General features: G+C 44.9%; 2 protein-coding genes and 2 long non-coding RNA genes across 7 annotated transcripts; 1 reads left to right on the top strand and 3 right to left on the bottom strand.

The window, feature by feature from the left end:
- Nucleotides 1-3,117: 3,117 nt before the first annotated feature.
- Nucleotides 3,118-5,007, bottom strand: LOC136356440 (uncharacterized). Its single transcript, XR_010741252.1, has 3 exons — nucleotides 4,868-5,007; nucleotides 3,710-3,766; nucleotides 3,118-3,248 (listed from the first exon to the last, which is right to left on the bottom strand). It is a non-coding gene; the product is annotated as an uncharacterized lncRNA (long non-coding RNA).
- Nucleotides 5,008-5,207: 200 nt separating this feature from the next.
- LOC4327917 (uncharacterized) lies at nucleotides 5,208-6,574 on the bottom strand. Its single transcript, XR_003241891.2, has 2 exons — nucleotides 6,432-6,574; nucleotides 5,208-6,301 (listed from the first exon to the last, which is right to left on the bottom strand). It is a non-coding gene; the product is annotated as an uncharacterized lncRNA (long non-coding RNA).
- LOC4327916 (transcription factor PHYTOCHROME INTERACTING FACTOR-LIKE 15-like) lies at nucleotides 6,544-9,727 on the top strand. 4 transcript variants are annotated; one of them, XR_010741245.1, is made up of 8 exons: nucleotides 6,544-6,828; nucleotides 6,937-8,023; nucleotides 8,114-8,206; nucleotides 8,368-8,433; nucleotides 8,521-8,586; nucleotides 8,680-8,884; nucleotides 9,015-9,165; nucleotides 9,262-9,727. XR_010741245.1 is itself a non-coding variant. In XM_015763548.3 (7 exons), coding segments are annotated over exons 1-7 (1,914 nt in total). In that variant the 5' UTR covers nucleotides 6,544-6,826; the 3' UTR covers nucleotides 9,376-9,727. The 4 variants fall into 4 exon arrangements, 2 of the variants coding, with proteins under 2 accessions (XP_015619034.1, XP_015619027.1); XR_001541960.3 differs by having other exon boundaries at nucleotides 8,665-8,884; XM_015763548.3 differs by having other exon boundaries at nucleotides 8,680-9,165.
- A 3,151-nt stretch (nucleotides 9,728-12,878) lies between these two features.
- Nucleotides 12,879-16,293, bottom strand: LOC4327915 (uncharacterized). Its single transcript, XM_015763562.3, has 8 exons — nucleotides 16,015-16,293; nucleotides 15,848-15,910; nucleotides 15,608-15,769; nucleotides 15,335-15,517; nucleotides 15,118-15,248; nucleotides 14,505-14,673; nucleotides 14,271-14,400; nucleotides 12,879-13,222 (listed from the first exon to the last, which is right to left on the bottom strand). Exons 1-8 carry the CDS (start codon nucleotides 16,237-16,239, stop codon nucleotides 13,026-13,028), a joined length of 1,260 nt encoding a protein of 419 aa, XP_015619048.1. The 5' UTR covers nucleotides 16,240-16,293; the 3' UTR covers nucleotides 12,879-13,025.
- Between the last annotated feature and the right edge of the window lie 588 nt (nucleotides 16,294-16,881).

Raw genomic sequence — 16,881 nt, 5'->3', positions numbered from 1 at the left:
CGTCGCGCGTCGCCGTCGTTCTTTTGTCTAGCGATATCGAGCACGCGAAAGGACCCGCGCGCGCGTCGCCGTCGCCATCGCGCGCGGGGGGGGGGGGGGGGGGGGGGGGGGGGGGGACCCCCGGGCCGGCGCGCATATACGCGCGCGCACGTGAAGTTCCACGCGCCGCGCGTGCGCCGTGCCACCTCGCTCGCCGGTGTACGTATATACTCGTCACCGCTAGCTCGCCGTCGGCCTCCACATCGATCCGGTCCATGTCCGCTCAGCTCGCCCTGTTGCCGACACCGCCCATTGGCTGTATCGAGAGAAACGCGCGTCGCCGTCGAGCTCCGGCATTCTCTCCCTCTCCGCTACCTTTATTCGGGGCGATCGACGTCGCTTGCACGAGAAAACGAAGCGATTTTGCTCTACTCTAGACTAGCTAGCGAGCTAGTTACCGCTGCTTGGACTACATGGGATGGGATCGATCTTGGCCTTCTTCTTGGGCAGCTGGACTTGTTGAGGCCTCTCGTTGCCAAGTCATCCCTTAGCAATGCTATCTCTTTAATGTACATCTCTCCCAAAAAGGTGAGGAGTTCTGCAGTGTCCACGCATGCTCTTTCTGCTTTGAGAATCAACAGGGGTGATGTGGATGACACCTAGCTACATATAAATGTGTAAGGGTTTTCATGGTCTGCAGTTTCGAAGCCACATGATTCCTGTAGGATATCAGGATAGATGTGTGTGGCTCTTGTTATAAAGTATAACATTTTGGTTAGTTACATCTTTGTTTAATTAGTTTCCGTACACGAAAATCACTTTTGGTCCGTCTGGAAAAATTGTTTTTTTATAGTGTCTGTTTGGGTCGGTGCCAAACTCAAGTTGGAAAACTTAAATTACTGTGAACGTTTTTGCCGTGTATTTTGATCCTTGGCGACATTTATGGCATTCTACACACATATTTTTTAAAAAAACAATAATGACCCACATGGCATATATTATCTTCTCCACATTTTTGCATAATTAGTCTTCCCACACTTTGCCAAAGTAATGTGTGTGAAATGTTGTAGCCAACCAGATCAGTACTAGCAAGTTCTCTTTATTTGAGGCCACTAGTAGAATAAACAAAATAAATATTTATCTTATTTTTCGGTTTGTTGGTACCTCATAAAAAACTATGTATATTTACTATTTATTATACATAATTTTGCTGCTATCAGTTGTACAACTACAAATTGAACTCGCTTTGGATCAAGTTGCGTAGTGCGAAAGAATTCAAGTACATACATGCATCTCAACCAAGAGCCACACGTATAACTTTTGTGTGATACTTGACTGACACGTGTCTTCATGGTGACTCATCAATTAGAAAAAATCTTCGTAGATCGTGCGACGGGGTTCAACTATGTCCACACTCAAGATGCGCGACAAATTAACTTTGTCTTATATGGTTGAAGTCAATTTTAATATATTTTGTGATGTTGGCATGATGGATCAATTGGTGGTGTACACATTGGAGATGCAAAATGTTGAACTCATAGCCATAGAATTCAACTTATCCCTTATGCTCTAGAAAGGATGTGAATTGGCATATATGCACTATTTACCACATAAAGTAAAAAAAAATAGACATACAGAATCAAAGGCAATGTCCTATATGCTCCTACAAAAGAATCTTGAACAATCTTATGTGTATATAAAGTGAAAAAAACAGTGTATATTTATATCTTTATATACTCTTTAACTATGAACAAAAATCATCCTACCACTCCAAACTTTTAAACTAACATTTATTTCCTGTCACCCTCTTTCTCGGGTGAACTTCGCAATTCCGTCCATATAACCCCCTAAAGCACTTTACGTAAATCATCCAATATATATGATACTTAGGCAAAAATAATTTTATGGAGTTATATGGACAGTGTTGCAAAATTTGACAGGTTGCTTAGAGCAAGTACTGTAAGCCCCTAAACACTTGCCTCAAAATGCCACATAATCTTATATCATGAGGTGGAGGAAAAAAGAAAGTAGAGATAGTAGGAGACACCCCTCATGCAAGGGTAACCTCCACATGAATTTCAAAAGAAATGAGAGGAAAAGAAAGAGTGAATTGGACAAACAAATAAAATGAAATTATTGGGACTAGCTAGTGTGCTAGAAAGTTTAGGGGAGGGGGTACATGAATGTATTTTTCAGGGTTAATTAGATGACTGGTTTTCTAACTTTGGGTTCTAGGCAGAACTTTGGATATTTTTCCTATTTATATTTGCAAAAAACAATTAATTTGAGGTTTATCTATATATATATATAATATAGTTTCAACCTCTAAACCAACACCATTACGCGTATTAAGTAGTGATCCACTATCAGAACACTCAGTTGATATTTACATTTAATCACATGTTGTACATTAATGCATATTTTTTCACAGCTTTTATTTTTGAGATGAGTATATGACTTCAATTTGTCTCTGACTTGTCCTGGACTCCTGCTGGTTGACCATCAGCAGAAGTACTTTAAAGATAAACACTATGGCAATTAATCATCAACACATTCGACATTAGAGTATTCAACTAAACCATAATTCACTGGTAGTGTTTGGAATAATCAAACTAATGCTAGGTGAAATGTGTATTCAACTAAACCATAATTCATTGATGATATGTGTTATGGTCATAATCTAGAATTTCCACATTACAAATTAAGTCCATATATAAGCATTGTGAAGAAAAAAATATGTATTGAAAAATTTATTTGTGAAGCACCTAAACAAATCCAATGTGGGAATGGATATATAACTAACAAATTGGATAGTGCATGATCTTCATGGCACATATCATATAAGTACAGGCACATCAATGGTTAGGTGTACTAGTTTTAAAAGCTAGAATGTTTATTTTAAGAAATAAGGTGATCATTATCATTACTGTGAGTTCTTGCATTGGCAATTTCAAGACCAAACCCTCCTAATTACATTTTTTTTCTATTGCCTCATGCTACTACCACACAACATCCCTTAACCACCGATTAATAACCAGCATCAATGCCGGTTACAGAATGCAGCAAGCAATCGAAACTATCACTACTAGTTGCCCAACCACCTCCCCACACCCCACATAACGCTGATGCACCGCCGTTGTTGTTGCCGTCGTCTTCATCTTGGAGACACGGATGCCATCTTTGTCACCAAGACATAGCTGCCGAGCCGCACCCTACTCCTCCCTTACCCTGCCACCGCCCCCACATTTCCATCTCTCTACCTCCTCCTCCTACCAAATATAGCAACCTCCAAACTGGATCAAGCATGGAATTTTACGAATTCTTAGGTTTTCAAAATAGTGTAATGAAAAAAAGAAGTGTTTTGAATCATCGGAGAGGCCATGGAGGTCCTATCTCCTAGCGGACGCGAGATTTGGAGATAGAGGATGTAGTTTTTGTCGTTGTACTAAATATATGATACCCTTCAAGTATGGAAACATATCTAAATACAGAATTTCCTATATATACCACACCTGGTACGATGGATGGGTATGAAAAGAATACAACCTACCACACCTAGTACGATGGATGGGTATGAAAAGAATACAACCTAAGGCAAAGGTTCTATTAGGATATGATCACCTCATATGGCAAGACTTTGAAAGGCCTACTCGGACAAGACCAAGATATACAAAGTTTATCTCCAAGAATCCTACAAGAAAACCAAGATTATGGGTACAAATATACAGACCTCGTGGTGAAGAGAGGATTGATCTTAACAAGCCAAGTCGATGATCATGACAAGTTCCTGATTAGAAGATCCCAAAGAGATACATGTAGGTATAAATTAGAGCCTCTCTACATATTGCACTCTATACACATCTACATATATACAATAACTAAAAGGATGTAGGGTTATTATCCTAAGGGAGGCTCGAGCATGTATAAAATTCTTTTTTGTCTCGGTGTGCATACGAGGGTCTACGAGGCATTGCCTTTACACAAACAACCCTAGATAGACTTAAAATTGTAGTCATGGCATCAAAGTGTTTACACTTTTATTGTTGCAATGATGTGACTCCTTGGAAATTAAATAGGGTAGTCAAGCATAGAGCAGGGTGGAGAGGTGAGGAAAATCAGTGCACGGAAAGCGAGAGTGGGGGAACTAGAGGGGCCGATAAGGAGAAAACAAGAGGATGGCAGTGGTTCGTGAACTCTAGCCTCAGAGCGGATAGGGCCGCTAGATCTACTGACCCCTAGCTGGATCTGGCACTAAAAGGCGACGGGGGAGGGAGGGAGTAGGCGTGGTGGAAATGATACATCCTCATCTCTAGTTGGGTGGATGTAATGTTGATTAAGGAGTCACTTATTGGCTATCTACTATTATGTCCGTGTCTTTACCCAATATAAAAGGGTTCGAGGGCTAAACAGATTTTTGTAAAATAGGACTCTAATATTTTTAAGATAGGATAACGTAAATGGGTTACAATGAAAAATGGATTATACTATGTTGCAGTATATATATATACCCATCAATTTCAAAGAGCTAAGTTTCAGAGTAAACTTTATTATGTTTATTTAGTAAAGGCACGAGGACAGCGCATGCTCTGATCGTACGGTGTGAATAGAAACCCAATGGCAAAGCTTGAGCTGTCTTGTGGAAAGAAAAAAAAAAGGAAAAATCTCTCGTGATGCGTACAGCTACCAACTGTAGCAGGTACATGCACCTGATTCAGTTGAGCACCAGTACACTGCACTACTCACTCCTAGTATAGGATCATATCATATTCATAGGAGAGAGTCATATGAAAACACACTGAGTAATAAAATCATAGGACTATAAATAAGTATATATACTTCTACATAAACTACTCCGGAGATAGATAGCCATGCATGCAGGCAGCATTACCTGCTGCTGGTTGCCTCTGCCTCCTCAATCCTGACGCCCCGGGGTTCCGTCTCCGGCTGAGAAATTAGGCTAGCCGACAAGAGCTCGCCATACTCCCTCGTAGCTCAACATGGCTTATGTTTAATGCCCCTTGCATCTCTCCCTGCAGCGCATACACATGCCCGGCTCCCGAGAAAGTAAGTCACCGAGGAATGGAGGAGACGAAGATATCTGATTCCCTGCGCCTGCTTTTGTAGCAACCGGTGGCCGGGCGGGGCCGGGATGGTGATGCCATTAGCGCTGACAGTGGTGTTGTTTGTTGTTGTTGCTGTTGTTAGGACCATTAGACCGATCATGCAAATTAATTAAGGGCTAATTTGGATTACTACCCTACTAAAATTTGCCCTACCAAAGTTTTGGTAGGGTAGCAAACTAAACATCTCTACTAAAACTCTACCAATACCATACATTTGGCTTTGTCTATGAACTTGTCTCTTATGGGTAAATTGTGGCTTCAATCCAAATAAACATTTTTAACTCTACCCTACTAAAGTTTTGGTAGCCCAAAATTTGGAACTACCAAAATTTTAGTAGGGCAGCAATCCAAACATGCCCTAAGCAATCAAAGCCAAGCCCCAAGTCAAAGCAAAGCTAGGGGGTGTAGTACTGTACAGTAGCTGCAGCATTCTCTCTCTTCTATCTCCTCTGGCGGCAGTGTCAATCATTAGTGGAGGTATGTGGTACATGTGTGACGCGAGGGGGGGCAGCTTTATTTATCATCGAGTGGAAGCAAGGACTAGCAGTAGTACTACTACTACTACCTTGCTGTGAGTGTGAGACAGTGTCCGTCGTCCTTGAGCCTTCCCATCACCGGTCAGCCAGTCACACTGCCAGGCAGTCATGCTGCCATGCACGCACCTGGAGTACCTGGGCTGGATCTCCGCCGAGCAAAAGTTGCTTTGGCAGCAGCAACCACCGCCGCTTTTGCCTTTCCCGATCGAGCCTGCACCTGCACGCGCCACAAACGAGGACCAACCAAACCAACCCCCGTGGCACCGCAGTTACCAGGCACACTGTGTTGGCTATAGTTTCACTCATGTCATGTCATGCTTCTGCGCTGCGGTCTGCATTGTCACGACGGATGCCGGAGCTGGACCTGGCGGGGGAGTATCACCAAGTACACACTAGCGCAGCCGCTGCCGCTGCCGCTGCCAGTGCCATGCCAACCGCGGGGCACGGGATGGAGGAGTATCCTGTAGTATTCATCATGATGCATGCGGCGATCCATCGATCGGTTTGGTCCCCGCCAATCACCCCAACCATCCATTTATGTCGTCGCGCCCCGCCCCGCCCGCGCGCTGAGACACGCGGCTGCGTAGGTGTGTACCGGTGGCGGGGGGTGCCCCGAGCGTGGAACGTGAGGCAGAGGGGCAGGGCCTCGTTTTGTCACTGGTCCTGAGTACCAGGCGAGGCGACGCCAAGCGAGGGAAAAAAACAAGGGAGGGTTAGACTAATGACGGTGGAGTGGTGGATACAGATACATGCACGGACGGACGGACTCACGCACGCACTCACGCATACATACCGTGGATTGACGCGAGGGCGGTGCAGGGAACCCGGGGCTTGGGGCTGCGGCTGCAACCGCTGCGTTGCGTTGCGTCTTTCTTATCTGCTTGTCCATTCCGTTCCCGTCCGCTAGGTCCCCCCACGCCACAGCCTCTTATCCCACACGCGGACCAACAGCGCCGCCCCGCCCGTCCCCCGCTTCACCTTCGGCTTCGACTTCGGCTTCGTTTCCTCTTCTCTTCGTCTCTCCCTCCCTCCAGCGAAAGAAAGAGAGAGCTCACCTCGCGTTGCCCGGCCGGCCGCGGAGGAGAGCACGGCTTCGCATTCGGCTGGAGCTCTCGTCTCTGCACTCGGAGTACAGCTGCAAACTCCTCCTTCCTTGATTTCTTCACCCTGTCTCCACGGACTGCACAGATGTGGGTGCAACGCGATCTTTCGCTGCCTCCGGTTTAGCTCTCCGGTTGATTCCGATCGAGGAAGCTGATGCATGTGTTTGTATATGGCTCGGTGTTTTGTGTGTGCAGGTCCGACGGCAACGACTTCGCCGAGCTGCTGTGGGAGAACGGCCAGGCGGTGGTGCACGGGAGGAAGAAGCACCCGCAGCCGGCCTTCCCGCCGTTCGGCTTCTTCGGTGGCACCGGCGGTGGCGGCGGCGGCAGCAGTAGTAGAGCCCAGGAGAGGCAGCCCGGCGGCATCGATGCGTTCGCCAAGGTGGGGGGCGGCTTCGGCGCCTTGGGCATGGCTCCGGCGGTGCACGACTTCGCTTCTGGCTTCGGCGCCACCACGCAGGACAACGGTGATGATGACACCGTTCCGTGGATCCATTACCCCATAATTGACGATGAAGACGCCGCCGCCCCTGCTGCTCTCGCAGCAGCGGACTATGGCTCCGACTTCTTCTCCGAGCTCCAGGCGGCGGCGGCTGCCGCGGCGGCCGCCGCGCCGCCGACCGATCTCGCCTCTCTGCCAGCCTCCAATCACAACGGCGCCACCAATAACAGAAATGCTCCGGTTGCCACCACCACCACCAGGGAACCCTCCAAGGAAAGCCACGGCGGCCTGTCGGTTCCCACCACCCGAGCCGAGCCGCAGCCGCAGCCACAGCTCGCCGCAGCCAAGCTGCCTCGGTCGAGCGGCAGCGGCGGCGGCGAGGGCGTGATGAACTTCTCGCTCTTCTCCCGCCCGGCCGTCCTGGCGAGGGCGACGCTGGAGAGCGCGCAGAGGACGCAGGGCACCGACAATAAGGCGTCCAATGTCACCGCGAGCAACCGCGTCGAGTCGACGGTCGTGCAGACGGCGAGCGGGCCAAGGAGCGCACCGGCGTTCGCCGATCAGAGGGCGGCGGCGTGGCCGCCGCAGCCGAAGGAGATGCCGTTCGCGTCCACGGCAGCCGCTCCCATGGCCCCGGCCGTTAACCTGCACCACGAGATGGGCCGTGACAGGGCAGGCCGAACCATGCCTGTCCACAAAACCGAGGCGAGGAAGGCACCTGAGGCCACGGTCGCGACATCGTCGGTGTGCTCCGGCAACGGAGCTGGGAGTGACGAGCTGTGGCGCCAGCAGAAGCGGAAGTGCCAGGCCCAGGCAGAGTGCTCAGCTAGCCAAGACGATGTAAGTAAATGGTATGAGATAGATATGCACTGCATAACCAGCTGACTATACCTTCGCTGATTCTCATGATAAAAAACTGGTTCTATTCAGGATCTTGACGATGAACCTGGAGTATTGAGAAAATCTGGAACCAGGAGCACGAAACGCAGCCGCACAGCTGAGGTTCACAATTTATCAGAAAGGGTGAGTAGCTCACATCTTCAGTGCATGGATCATCCTGCATCCATTTGCTTCAAAGTTCACATGTCAGTGCATTGATCATCCTGCATCCATTTGCTTCAATCCCATGACTCGACTCATGCTGCAATTTTATTGACTGTATTGCAACCCAACAATCTTTGCAGAGGAGAAGGGACAGGATCAATGAAAAGATGCGCGCTCTGCAAGAACTCATTCCCAACTGCAACAAGGTAAAGATAAGCCATTCCATCGTCTTGCTCCCTCTGAGATGCCTCTGAATGAACATTTGGTCAATTCAGGCATGCTATGTTTTGCAGATTGATAAAGCCTCGATGCTGGATGAAGCTATAGAGTACCTCAAAACCCTTCAGCTTCAAGTACAGGTACATTGAAACTGCCTTCGAACAAATGTACCATGATTGTCGGGTGAATATGTACATAGATGCATTGACAAGGTGCAGTTGTCATTGACACAGATGATGTCCATGGGAACTGGGCTGTGCATTCCTCCAATGCTATTACCAACAGCCATGCAGCACTTGCAAATTCCACCGATGGCTCATTTCCCTCATCTCGGCATGGGATTGGGGTACGGGATGGGCGTCTTCGACATGAGCAACACTGGAGCACTTCAGATGCCACCCATGCCTGGTGCTCACTTTCCCTGCCCAATGATCCCAGGTGCGTCACCACAAGGTCTTGGGATCCCTGGCACAAGCACCATGCCAATGTTTGGGGTTCCTGGGCAAACAATTCCTTCGTCAGCGTCTAGTGTACCACCATTTGCATCTTTGGCTGGTCTTCCTGTTAGGCCAAGCGGGGTCCCTCAAGTATCAGGCGCCATGGCTAACATGGTGCAAGACCAGCAACAAGGCATAGCGAATCAACAGCAGCAATGTCTGAACAAGGAAGCTATACAGGGAGCAAATCCAGGTGATTCACAAATGCAGATCATCATGCAGGTACTAATTAAAAATTAACAAATGATGTCAAGCGAATAGAAGACATTTGCTAGTACTTAAGTGCATTACTTACTCCAGTTTATTTTAATATTCCAGGGTGACAACGAGAATTTTAGGATACCCTCTTCAGCCCAAACAAAAAGCAGTCAATTTTCAGATGGTACCGGCAAGGGGACCAACGCTAGAGAGAGAGATGGGGCTGAAACATAAAGAAAGGCCAGTAGGTGTAACTTGACTTTCATGCTAAATTTGAGATCTACCACTGAAATCTGCAGAATGTTCCTGTCCTAAAAAGATCAATGGCTGAGGAATTTCATGTACGACCAACTAACAACTTCCAGATATGAAAGTTAGCAATTCATACTGGGAGAACTTACTTGAGTATCAAGATCCACGAGGCAGATGTATCAGCCAAGATGCCCCAAAATTTTGTGTAAAATGTAGATGGTAGAAGATGCTACCAGGTTACAAGCTGTAATTCTTGACTTCCAGTGCAGTTTCCTATGAGTAGTTTTTGCCCTATCTGAAATCTTGGACCAATATATCTTATTTTCCATGGTTATCTTATGACTGTATACTGGGAGCCTGGGATCCCTTGGTCTCCACGCGGTTTAACTTGCACCGCTGTTACTGTACAGCGCTTTCTGGTGCAAATAATGATGAATTATTATGACACAGTTGTTTATGCTTACAAGTTTGGTCAGATTATTTGCAGTGCTAGAAGGAACAGACTTAGAAGCACTTTCTTCTACAAATTATATGAACATGGAGATATATCATCACAACCCTGAAAATTATGCTAACAGTGAAATGTCAGTTCAATATAACCGGACATCAGGGAAGGATTTAGCAACCACACAGAACAAATGCATATTTATCAGACATATGACTATATGAGACGTCTAGAAAATAGAGAATTTACCTGAGAATTGCAGCCTACTAGTTAGCCATACAACAGACAAAGGATAAATCAGTACGCTGTTTCATTTTTTTTCTAAAAAAGTATGTTGTTCGGTTACAAGGACACATGCTACTGCAGAAACATGCAAAAAGCTCAATCATGAGCATATTTTACATATGCTTGATTACATGTTTGCATCAGTCTGTTGACTTCATCCGTCAGCTTAGTTTGTTAGCCCTTAAGGAAACAAGCATTAAACAATCAGTGGCCGTGTTATCGTTATAATACAATTAAGCAGCATAGTACTAAAATAAGCTCAGATGTCAACAAGTAACCAGGTAGTACAATGCAGGAAATCAAAGATGAAAGATACAACTAAAATGCTGGCACCAATCCAGAGTCTTAAAGTATACCGTTTTTGCCTAAAAGGAACAAAGTACTCACCTCGTTGTACTCCACAAGTTTGACAGGTTACTGGTTCATTTGCCCTGACATCTTGAATTGTACGGTTTTCATTACCCAAGCACATCGTTCTACAGTAACATGTGTAAGAGGATAAGCTAGATGTGGTATCTAGCATTATTGTAACACTTAATGGAGGAACAAGATTGCTTTCCTCTCCTATTTTATTCCTGATATGACGTAGCTTTGAAGACTGGTGTGGACAGGCATCTGATAGATTCATGCATCCTTGCATGTGGAGAAAGCACAAGCAAAGTTCCCCTCCAATAATTCAAGTTCTTATAATGAAATTTCAGACATATGTGTTGTCGTCAGTTTTCAGTCCTATCTTCAGATCGCCCATTGAAGGATCTTTTGCTCCTCTCAAAATAAGGAAATGCTTCGCCTTGCAAGATTATTCACTGTTGCCAGCTTATCGTATGCTTCTCTTTTCTTCTCCACCTCTCCTTTCCTATGACCTATATTTTACTTTCCATTGAATGCGTACAGTTAGCTTAGTTCGATCTCAAGATGTCATCTTTAAGTCTGTCAGCAACTATGTATGCCCTGATCATCTACAGTATGGGGAAATTGTGGACAGTGATGTATGAGAACGGCAACATTGATGTTAATATATATTCAAGGACTGGAGTGGGTCCAGCCCAAGAAATGGGGCCTGGGAAACATTTCATGTTGTGATAGTTGGCCTTGGACATGCACATGATAAGAGAACTCTATTGTCTTTATTCTAGATATTATTGGAACCAAACCCAGAGGTATACTGTGATGGGCACAACAATCACAATCACCTTACACAGTTAATCAGATTGATTTCCTGCTTGTCAAGATTCTTTCCAATGTTCAAACAGAACCACAAAGTTCAGGATAAGTTTCACATCAACACTTCTAGACCAAGTCTGGATAATTTTAGAAGCCCCCTCACAATGTTTTCACAAACATGGAAATGGGCACTCATAAATTACTTGCACACACTATCTATATATATTGTAATAGTCCAAAGTTGCTGTTACCAGGATTAGCTGAATCCAGAGTCAGAAACACAACAACATGTCATTGTATCTTGCCAGATACACATTTTGATTTTGGACTCCTACAGTTTGAAATTTGACGAGGAATATTGTTACGACTTGAACTAACACGATTGTTACAAAATAAATGTTATAGCACCTTTTACATATGTTTATTGTGTTTAGCATCCAAAACTATTTACAACAAACTGTGTTCTCTTCGGTTGGCATTGCCAAAAACTTAATTCATCAGAAACTGGCATTGATGGCAATTTTCTATTTCCAAACTATTTTGGATCCAACTACTGCTTTATCCTAACTTTCTGATGTGATATTTATTAGGAGTACTTATTAGGTTATCAGAAGTACAGTGTGTTTCCTAGCCAGCTCTCTGACTAGATAGAAAACTATGCTCCAATGCCGTTGCTTACAGGAAACTTCTAGTGTTTTTTCATGATACACTCGTTCAAAGGACACAACTAAACACTAGTCAGTTGAAGGGTATATGTTCATATCCTGAACCTGTGACGAATTATTGGCACTGGCAAGAGACGGGTGCGGGTCGACACATGGGTAATAGGTGACCCCATCTTAGGTCAACTAAATGAACCAAATATCGTTTTGAGGAGTTCAAAACTAGAACTTAGTTTGTTTTAGTTGAACTAAAATGGGTCACCTATTACACCCGGGTCCAACCACACTCATCCCATACAAAGAAACAAGTTACAAAAACATTAAAGTAGATTCAATCCAACAGGTCCCACCAAAAAAGACTTAATTCAACAGACTCACCAGCCAGACAGATTCTTCAGTGCCTCTACATTTACAATTGCTGGCCTTTCTTGTAAAGGAGCAAGCCATTTCTCGTATGTCAGTATCGCGCAGAGAAAAACAATTTACTGACCAATCAATTCCATAGTTAAGAATTAAGGTCCTTCCATACTTCGCAGCCACCCTTCATATTGCAACAATGATCAGATGAGCTGACACATAATATGGCTATGTCATTATAATAAGCACACTTCATGAAATAATAAGGTCTGAACCTGCCAAATCAGAAAACAATATCATGTAAGATACTGATCTATCTGCCTTATTATCAAAATGCACATATATCATTTCCATGACCTCATACCGTAGTAACAAGGATCGAGCTTTTAAGATAGATGCAGTATGAAATGTGAACCAGATATTTCTTTTGGTTTCATTACACAGAACACAAGTAAACATAGAGGGCAACCATACACTTCAAATGGTAAAGGGCAGGCAGATTTCAAATAGCAGACACTCATGCAAAATACTATCCCAAAAATGTTGAGGTTCAAAGAATAAAAAAAATCAAATTCATGGCAACCCTGTAAGGAATATTTCTGCAATAGAGAATTTCTGTTTTGGTAGGAACATTGTCATAAGAAATACAACACATACTGATGGGGCAAAAGATGTGACTAGATCACGATATGTACAAGTAGCACTTAATAAGTGAAAATCTAGATGGCCTCGAGTTTAATGTTTGAAAGGTTATTGCTCAATGAATCAACATCTTCATCATTAGGAAATTCTTCATTGGCATGTGAAACTGGATCTTCTTGAACGTGAGGAAACTCATCCTGCAATTCTGCTTCCAGCTTCATGAATTCTTCCTCGATATTTTCTTCAGAATCCATTGACTGGAGTATTACTGATCCTGAAAAATATTTGAAATCAGAATTTTGAAAAGAACAAACAAACATCCACAAATCCTTTTACAAACAGAGGGAAACAAATTGATGCTGTAGATGAGAAGACATATATAGCAAAAGGTTTAGTTCTGTAGCACCAGAAGGAATGCACGTCAGGAAAATACCACCAAAAGAACAACGGAAACTTGCCCTTTTAGTACCCTGTACCCCCTTTGCAAACATACCACTCTAAACTGCAGTCTTTCTACAATAGCACTCCTAGACTCCTCCATTATGCTCCATCTATCACTTTATTACCATGGTTGATCTAATTGCTGCAGCACCAGTTGAATTGGTAGAAGGGCATGTATACCGCATCCAATTAACAGATTACTAGCAGTGACCACCACAGCAACCAGCACATCTCCACCACCTGCACCTTCTTCAACCTCTGGTTCTGCCTCATCCAGCAGCTTGGGTAAGGCCAGTTTGTGAGGAGGTTAGCACTGGACCAGCTGCGGACTGCAGCCATGTTGGCATATTTAGCATAGCCGTGTGTATGCACACAAACATGCATGTTCTTAGATGTCCTCTTCTTTCTTCACTCCATGTATAGCTGTGGAGTGGATCTGGTGAGGAACATGCAGAAGATGGCAGAGACCATGCAAGTGGACTCCAGCAATCATTCTGTCGACAGCAACAAGAGTGCAAAACAAGGGATTGAGCTGGATTTGAGATCTTGAGCAAGGACTTGTGGGTTAGTTGGATTTGGGAACTTGAGCTGAATCAAGTTTGGCTAGGTTGATTTTGGATATGTCAAAAAATAGGCGATCTTTCCCAAATTTCTCTTGGTGGCTGGGAATAACAGAAGTTTTCCATCTTTTCCCCATTGCATCACAGAGCCCTAAATCTAATACATAGGTCAAAGAATACCAAAAACTGCATATTGTTTTTCCCTAAAGAAAATCATCACCACATGAAAAAAAGACAACCTTATCTTGCATGTCTAATATAAACTTGCTCGACTGGAAACTGGAATTTCCTTGTAAAAGAACAACAAAAATGAAACCTCACCTAAGGCAGCATCAATTTCTCTTTGTGTTGCAACAAGGTCATCAACCTCCTTTAGGTGCTCGTTAACCTCCTCTACGCTCACATGATGCTCATTCATCGCCTGAATACTGACTTTGATTGCCTCATTAACCTAGCAGAGAATGTCAATGTATAATGAATAAATTGTGTATGCAGCATCCCCATTTTTTCTAGGGTCTATATTTAGTAAACATTTTTTCCACAAAAGTTATATACCTTCTTAGTTGTTTCAGCACTAGCAATTAGGCTTATAACTTCTTCAACCCTCTCCAGCAGTGGTGTGAATCTTTTCCTGCTTTCTGAGAACAACTTAGACTGCCGCACATATCGATAAGCTGACTGTTTATCCCCAGATTTGAAGGATACCAATGCCCTCCTTCTTGAACTATCATTACATCGAATTATTAGAGAAACATAATTTTATTTAGTACTTATGAATAGGTCCCCTCATCTTGGGGATAAAGAAGGGAAAACACAGTAATTATAGCATAATTTCCAACAATGTGAACAGACAATTCATTTAGCATGAAACAAAGTTAGATAATACCTAGAATGGAATGTGTAGTGCCAGTCTTTTACATAACAAACGAAACTAGCAAAAGGAAGTAAACAGTACCACAAACGATGCAGCAGGTGATAGTCTTAAAGATAACTGCACTCCTGAGTACCAAGTTTAGAACTGTCCTATGCAATAGTATCTGTTGAAATGTACACTATTTGTTTCTATGCAATCTAAAACAGAACGCCAATGTCTGAACATGGCATATCCTTTTATAACGCACTAGTCATGCATCCAAATTGCAGAAACAAAGTTGGAAAGTAGACTAACATTTGCCATTGGCGATCAAGTACATCAAGCTGCTGCTGCAACTTTTCTTCCGTCAAAATTAAGTGCAATGTGTTGTGGTCAAGCTTTGAGACAGCAGGAACTTGTGCAGCCATGAGCGAAAACTTCACACCCTGAAGGTACAAATGGGATGAAGTAAAGTACCACAATGCACTTCCTGCAATGAAATTGCTGATAATGGACAACAAAGAGCACAAACCTCAACAGAATCTTGCCTCCTATCAACAATATACCGTGCTTTCCCACATTGTGTCAAGTAACATAATGCAACATGAGAATCCTCCTGCCCATGGAAGAAGGCATTGAATTTACTAATAGTAACAATGCACGTTGACGTCCAATGAGAGTTCCTCAGCTGATCAACAATTTCAGCAGCCCGTTCCTGCAATTGACTAGCAGATATCCAAATAAACAACGATAGAACTGGCACAATAATCACATGAAAAAAAATAAAATAGAAACTCTTATATACCTCAATCAACGATTTAAACACGAGGATGTCGTCCTGCGCAATCGGCTGCTTTGAGATGACAGCCATCTGGCTCATCCTCCTGACTAGCTGATACAAGCTCCCTGTAGTCGGATCGATTAGCTCCGATTTGAGCAGAATCTCCCCATCGGCACGCATCTCTTCCTGAAATGACGACAAATTTTGGCCCCCGTTTGGCAACAAATTAACAGCAAATAGGGTGAGATCGTCGTGGATACTGACCAGAACCTGCGGCAAGCACAGCGGCGTGAGGCCACCAGGGCGCGCGAACCAAACACCCAGCACCTGCAGTTGTCAGCGCCACCGCGGTGTCAGAGGAGGGAGCAAGCGAACCGGATGCAGGGTGGGAGCGGGAGGAGGAGGAGGAGGAGGAGGCGTCGAGCGCTTACGAGGCGCGCGGGGGCGGAGCAGAGGCGGAGGCGGCGCGCGACGCGGAGGAGGAGGCCCTTCCAGAAGAGGAGCTTGGGCTGGGGCCAGTCGCGGCGCTGCCCCGTGAAGGCCTTGAACCTGGCGCGGAGCTCGTCGCCGTCGGGATCGTCCCACCACCCGCCGACCCCCACCTCCTCCCTCACCGCCGCCTCCCACTCTCCCCTTTCGTCGCCGCCGCCGCCCATGTCACCACCCCACGCGGCCGCTGCGTCGGGGAAAAGAAGGAACCGGAAAAGAACGAGAGAGGAGGGAATTCCGTTCGGGCCCGCATATTTTGTAACCTCGGCCCACTTACGGCCCGTTTATCGGCCTGCTCGTATAGCTCATTAGGGCCCGGCCCATCTCTCATTTTCTGATAACTTATGTCGAGTTGGGAGTAGGATTAGATGTGACACGGTTTGGCTGGGATTCACTTTGGGTCCCTCTATTCGTCACGTAATCCGATTTTCATCCTTGACTACAAAACCGGGTACGACCCATCCCCTAACTTTCGAAAACAAGCAAACGAGATCCCTCGGCAGTTTTAGCTGACGTGGCGCTTACGTGGCTTGTTTGACTAGTTCTACGTCCCACGTGGCATTGATGTGACGCTGACGTAGCAATTATATCTCGGAAAAATAATAAAAATCATAGGCCCACATCTCAACCACAGAAAAAATAATTTAAAAATGATGGGTCCCACATGTCAGCTAAAAAAAATGGTGGGGCCCACGTAAGCCCCATATGTCATTCTCAAATGATCAAATCCAATCCTCTTCTTCCTCCTCTCTCCTCCTCTCTCCAGCTCTCCCCATCTCTCTGCTCCCTCCTCTTGCTGGGTGGTGTAA

Source organism: Oryza sativa, chromosome 1 (genome assembly GCF_034140825.1).
Source record: "Oryza sativa Japonica Group chromosome 1, ASM3414082v1".
In the NCBI taxonomy this organism is placed as follows: Eukaryota; Viridiplantae; Streptophyta; class Magnoliopsida; order Poales; family Poaceae; genus Oryza; species Oryza sativa.
Note: the sequence above shows the minus strand (reverse complement) of the source record. Positions and strands in the feature narration are given on the sequence as shown.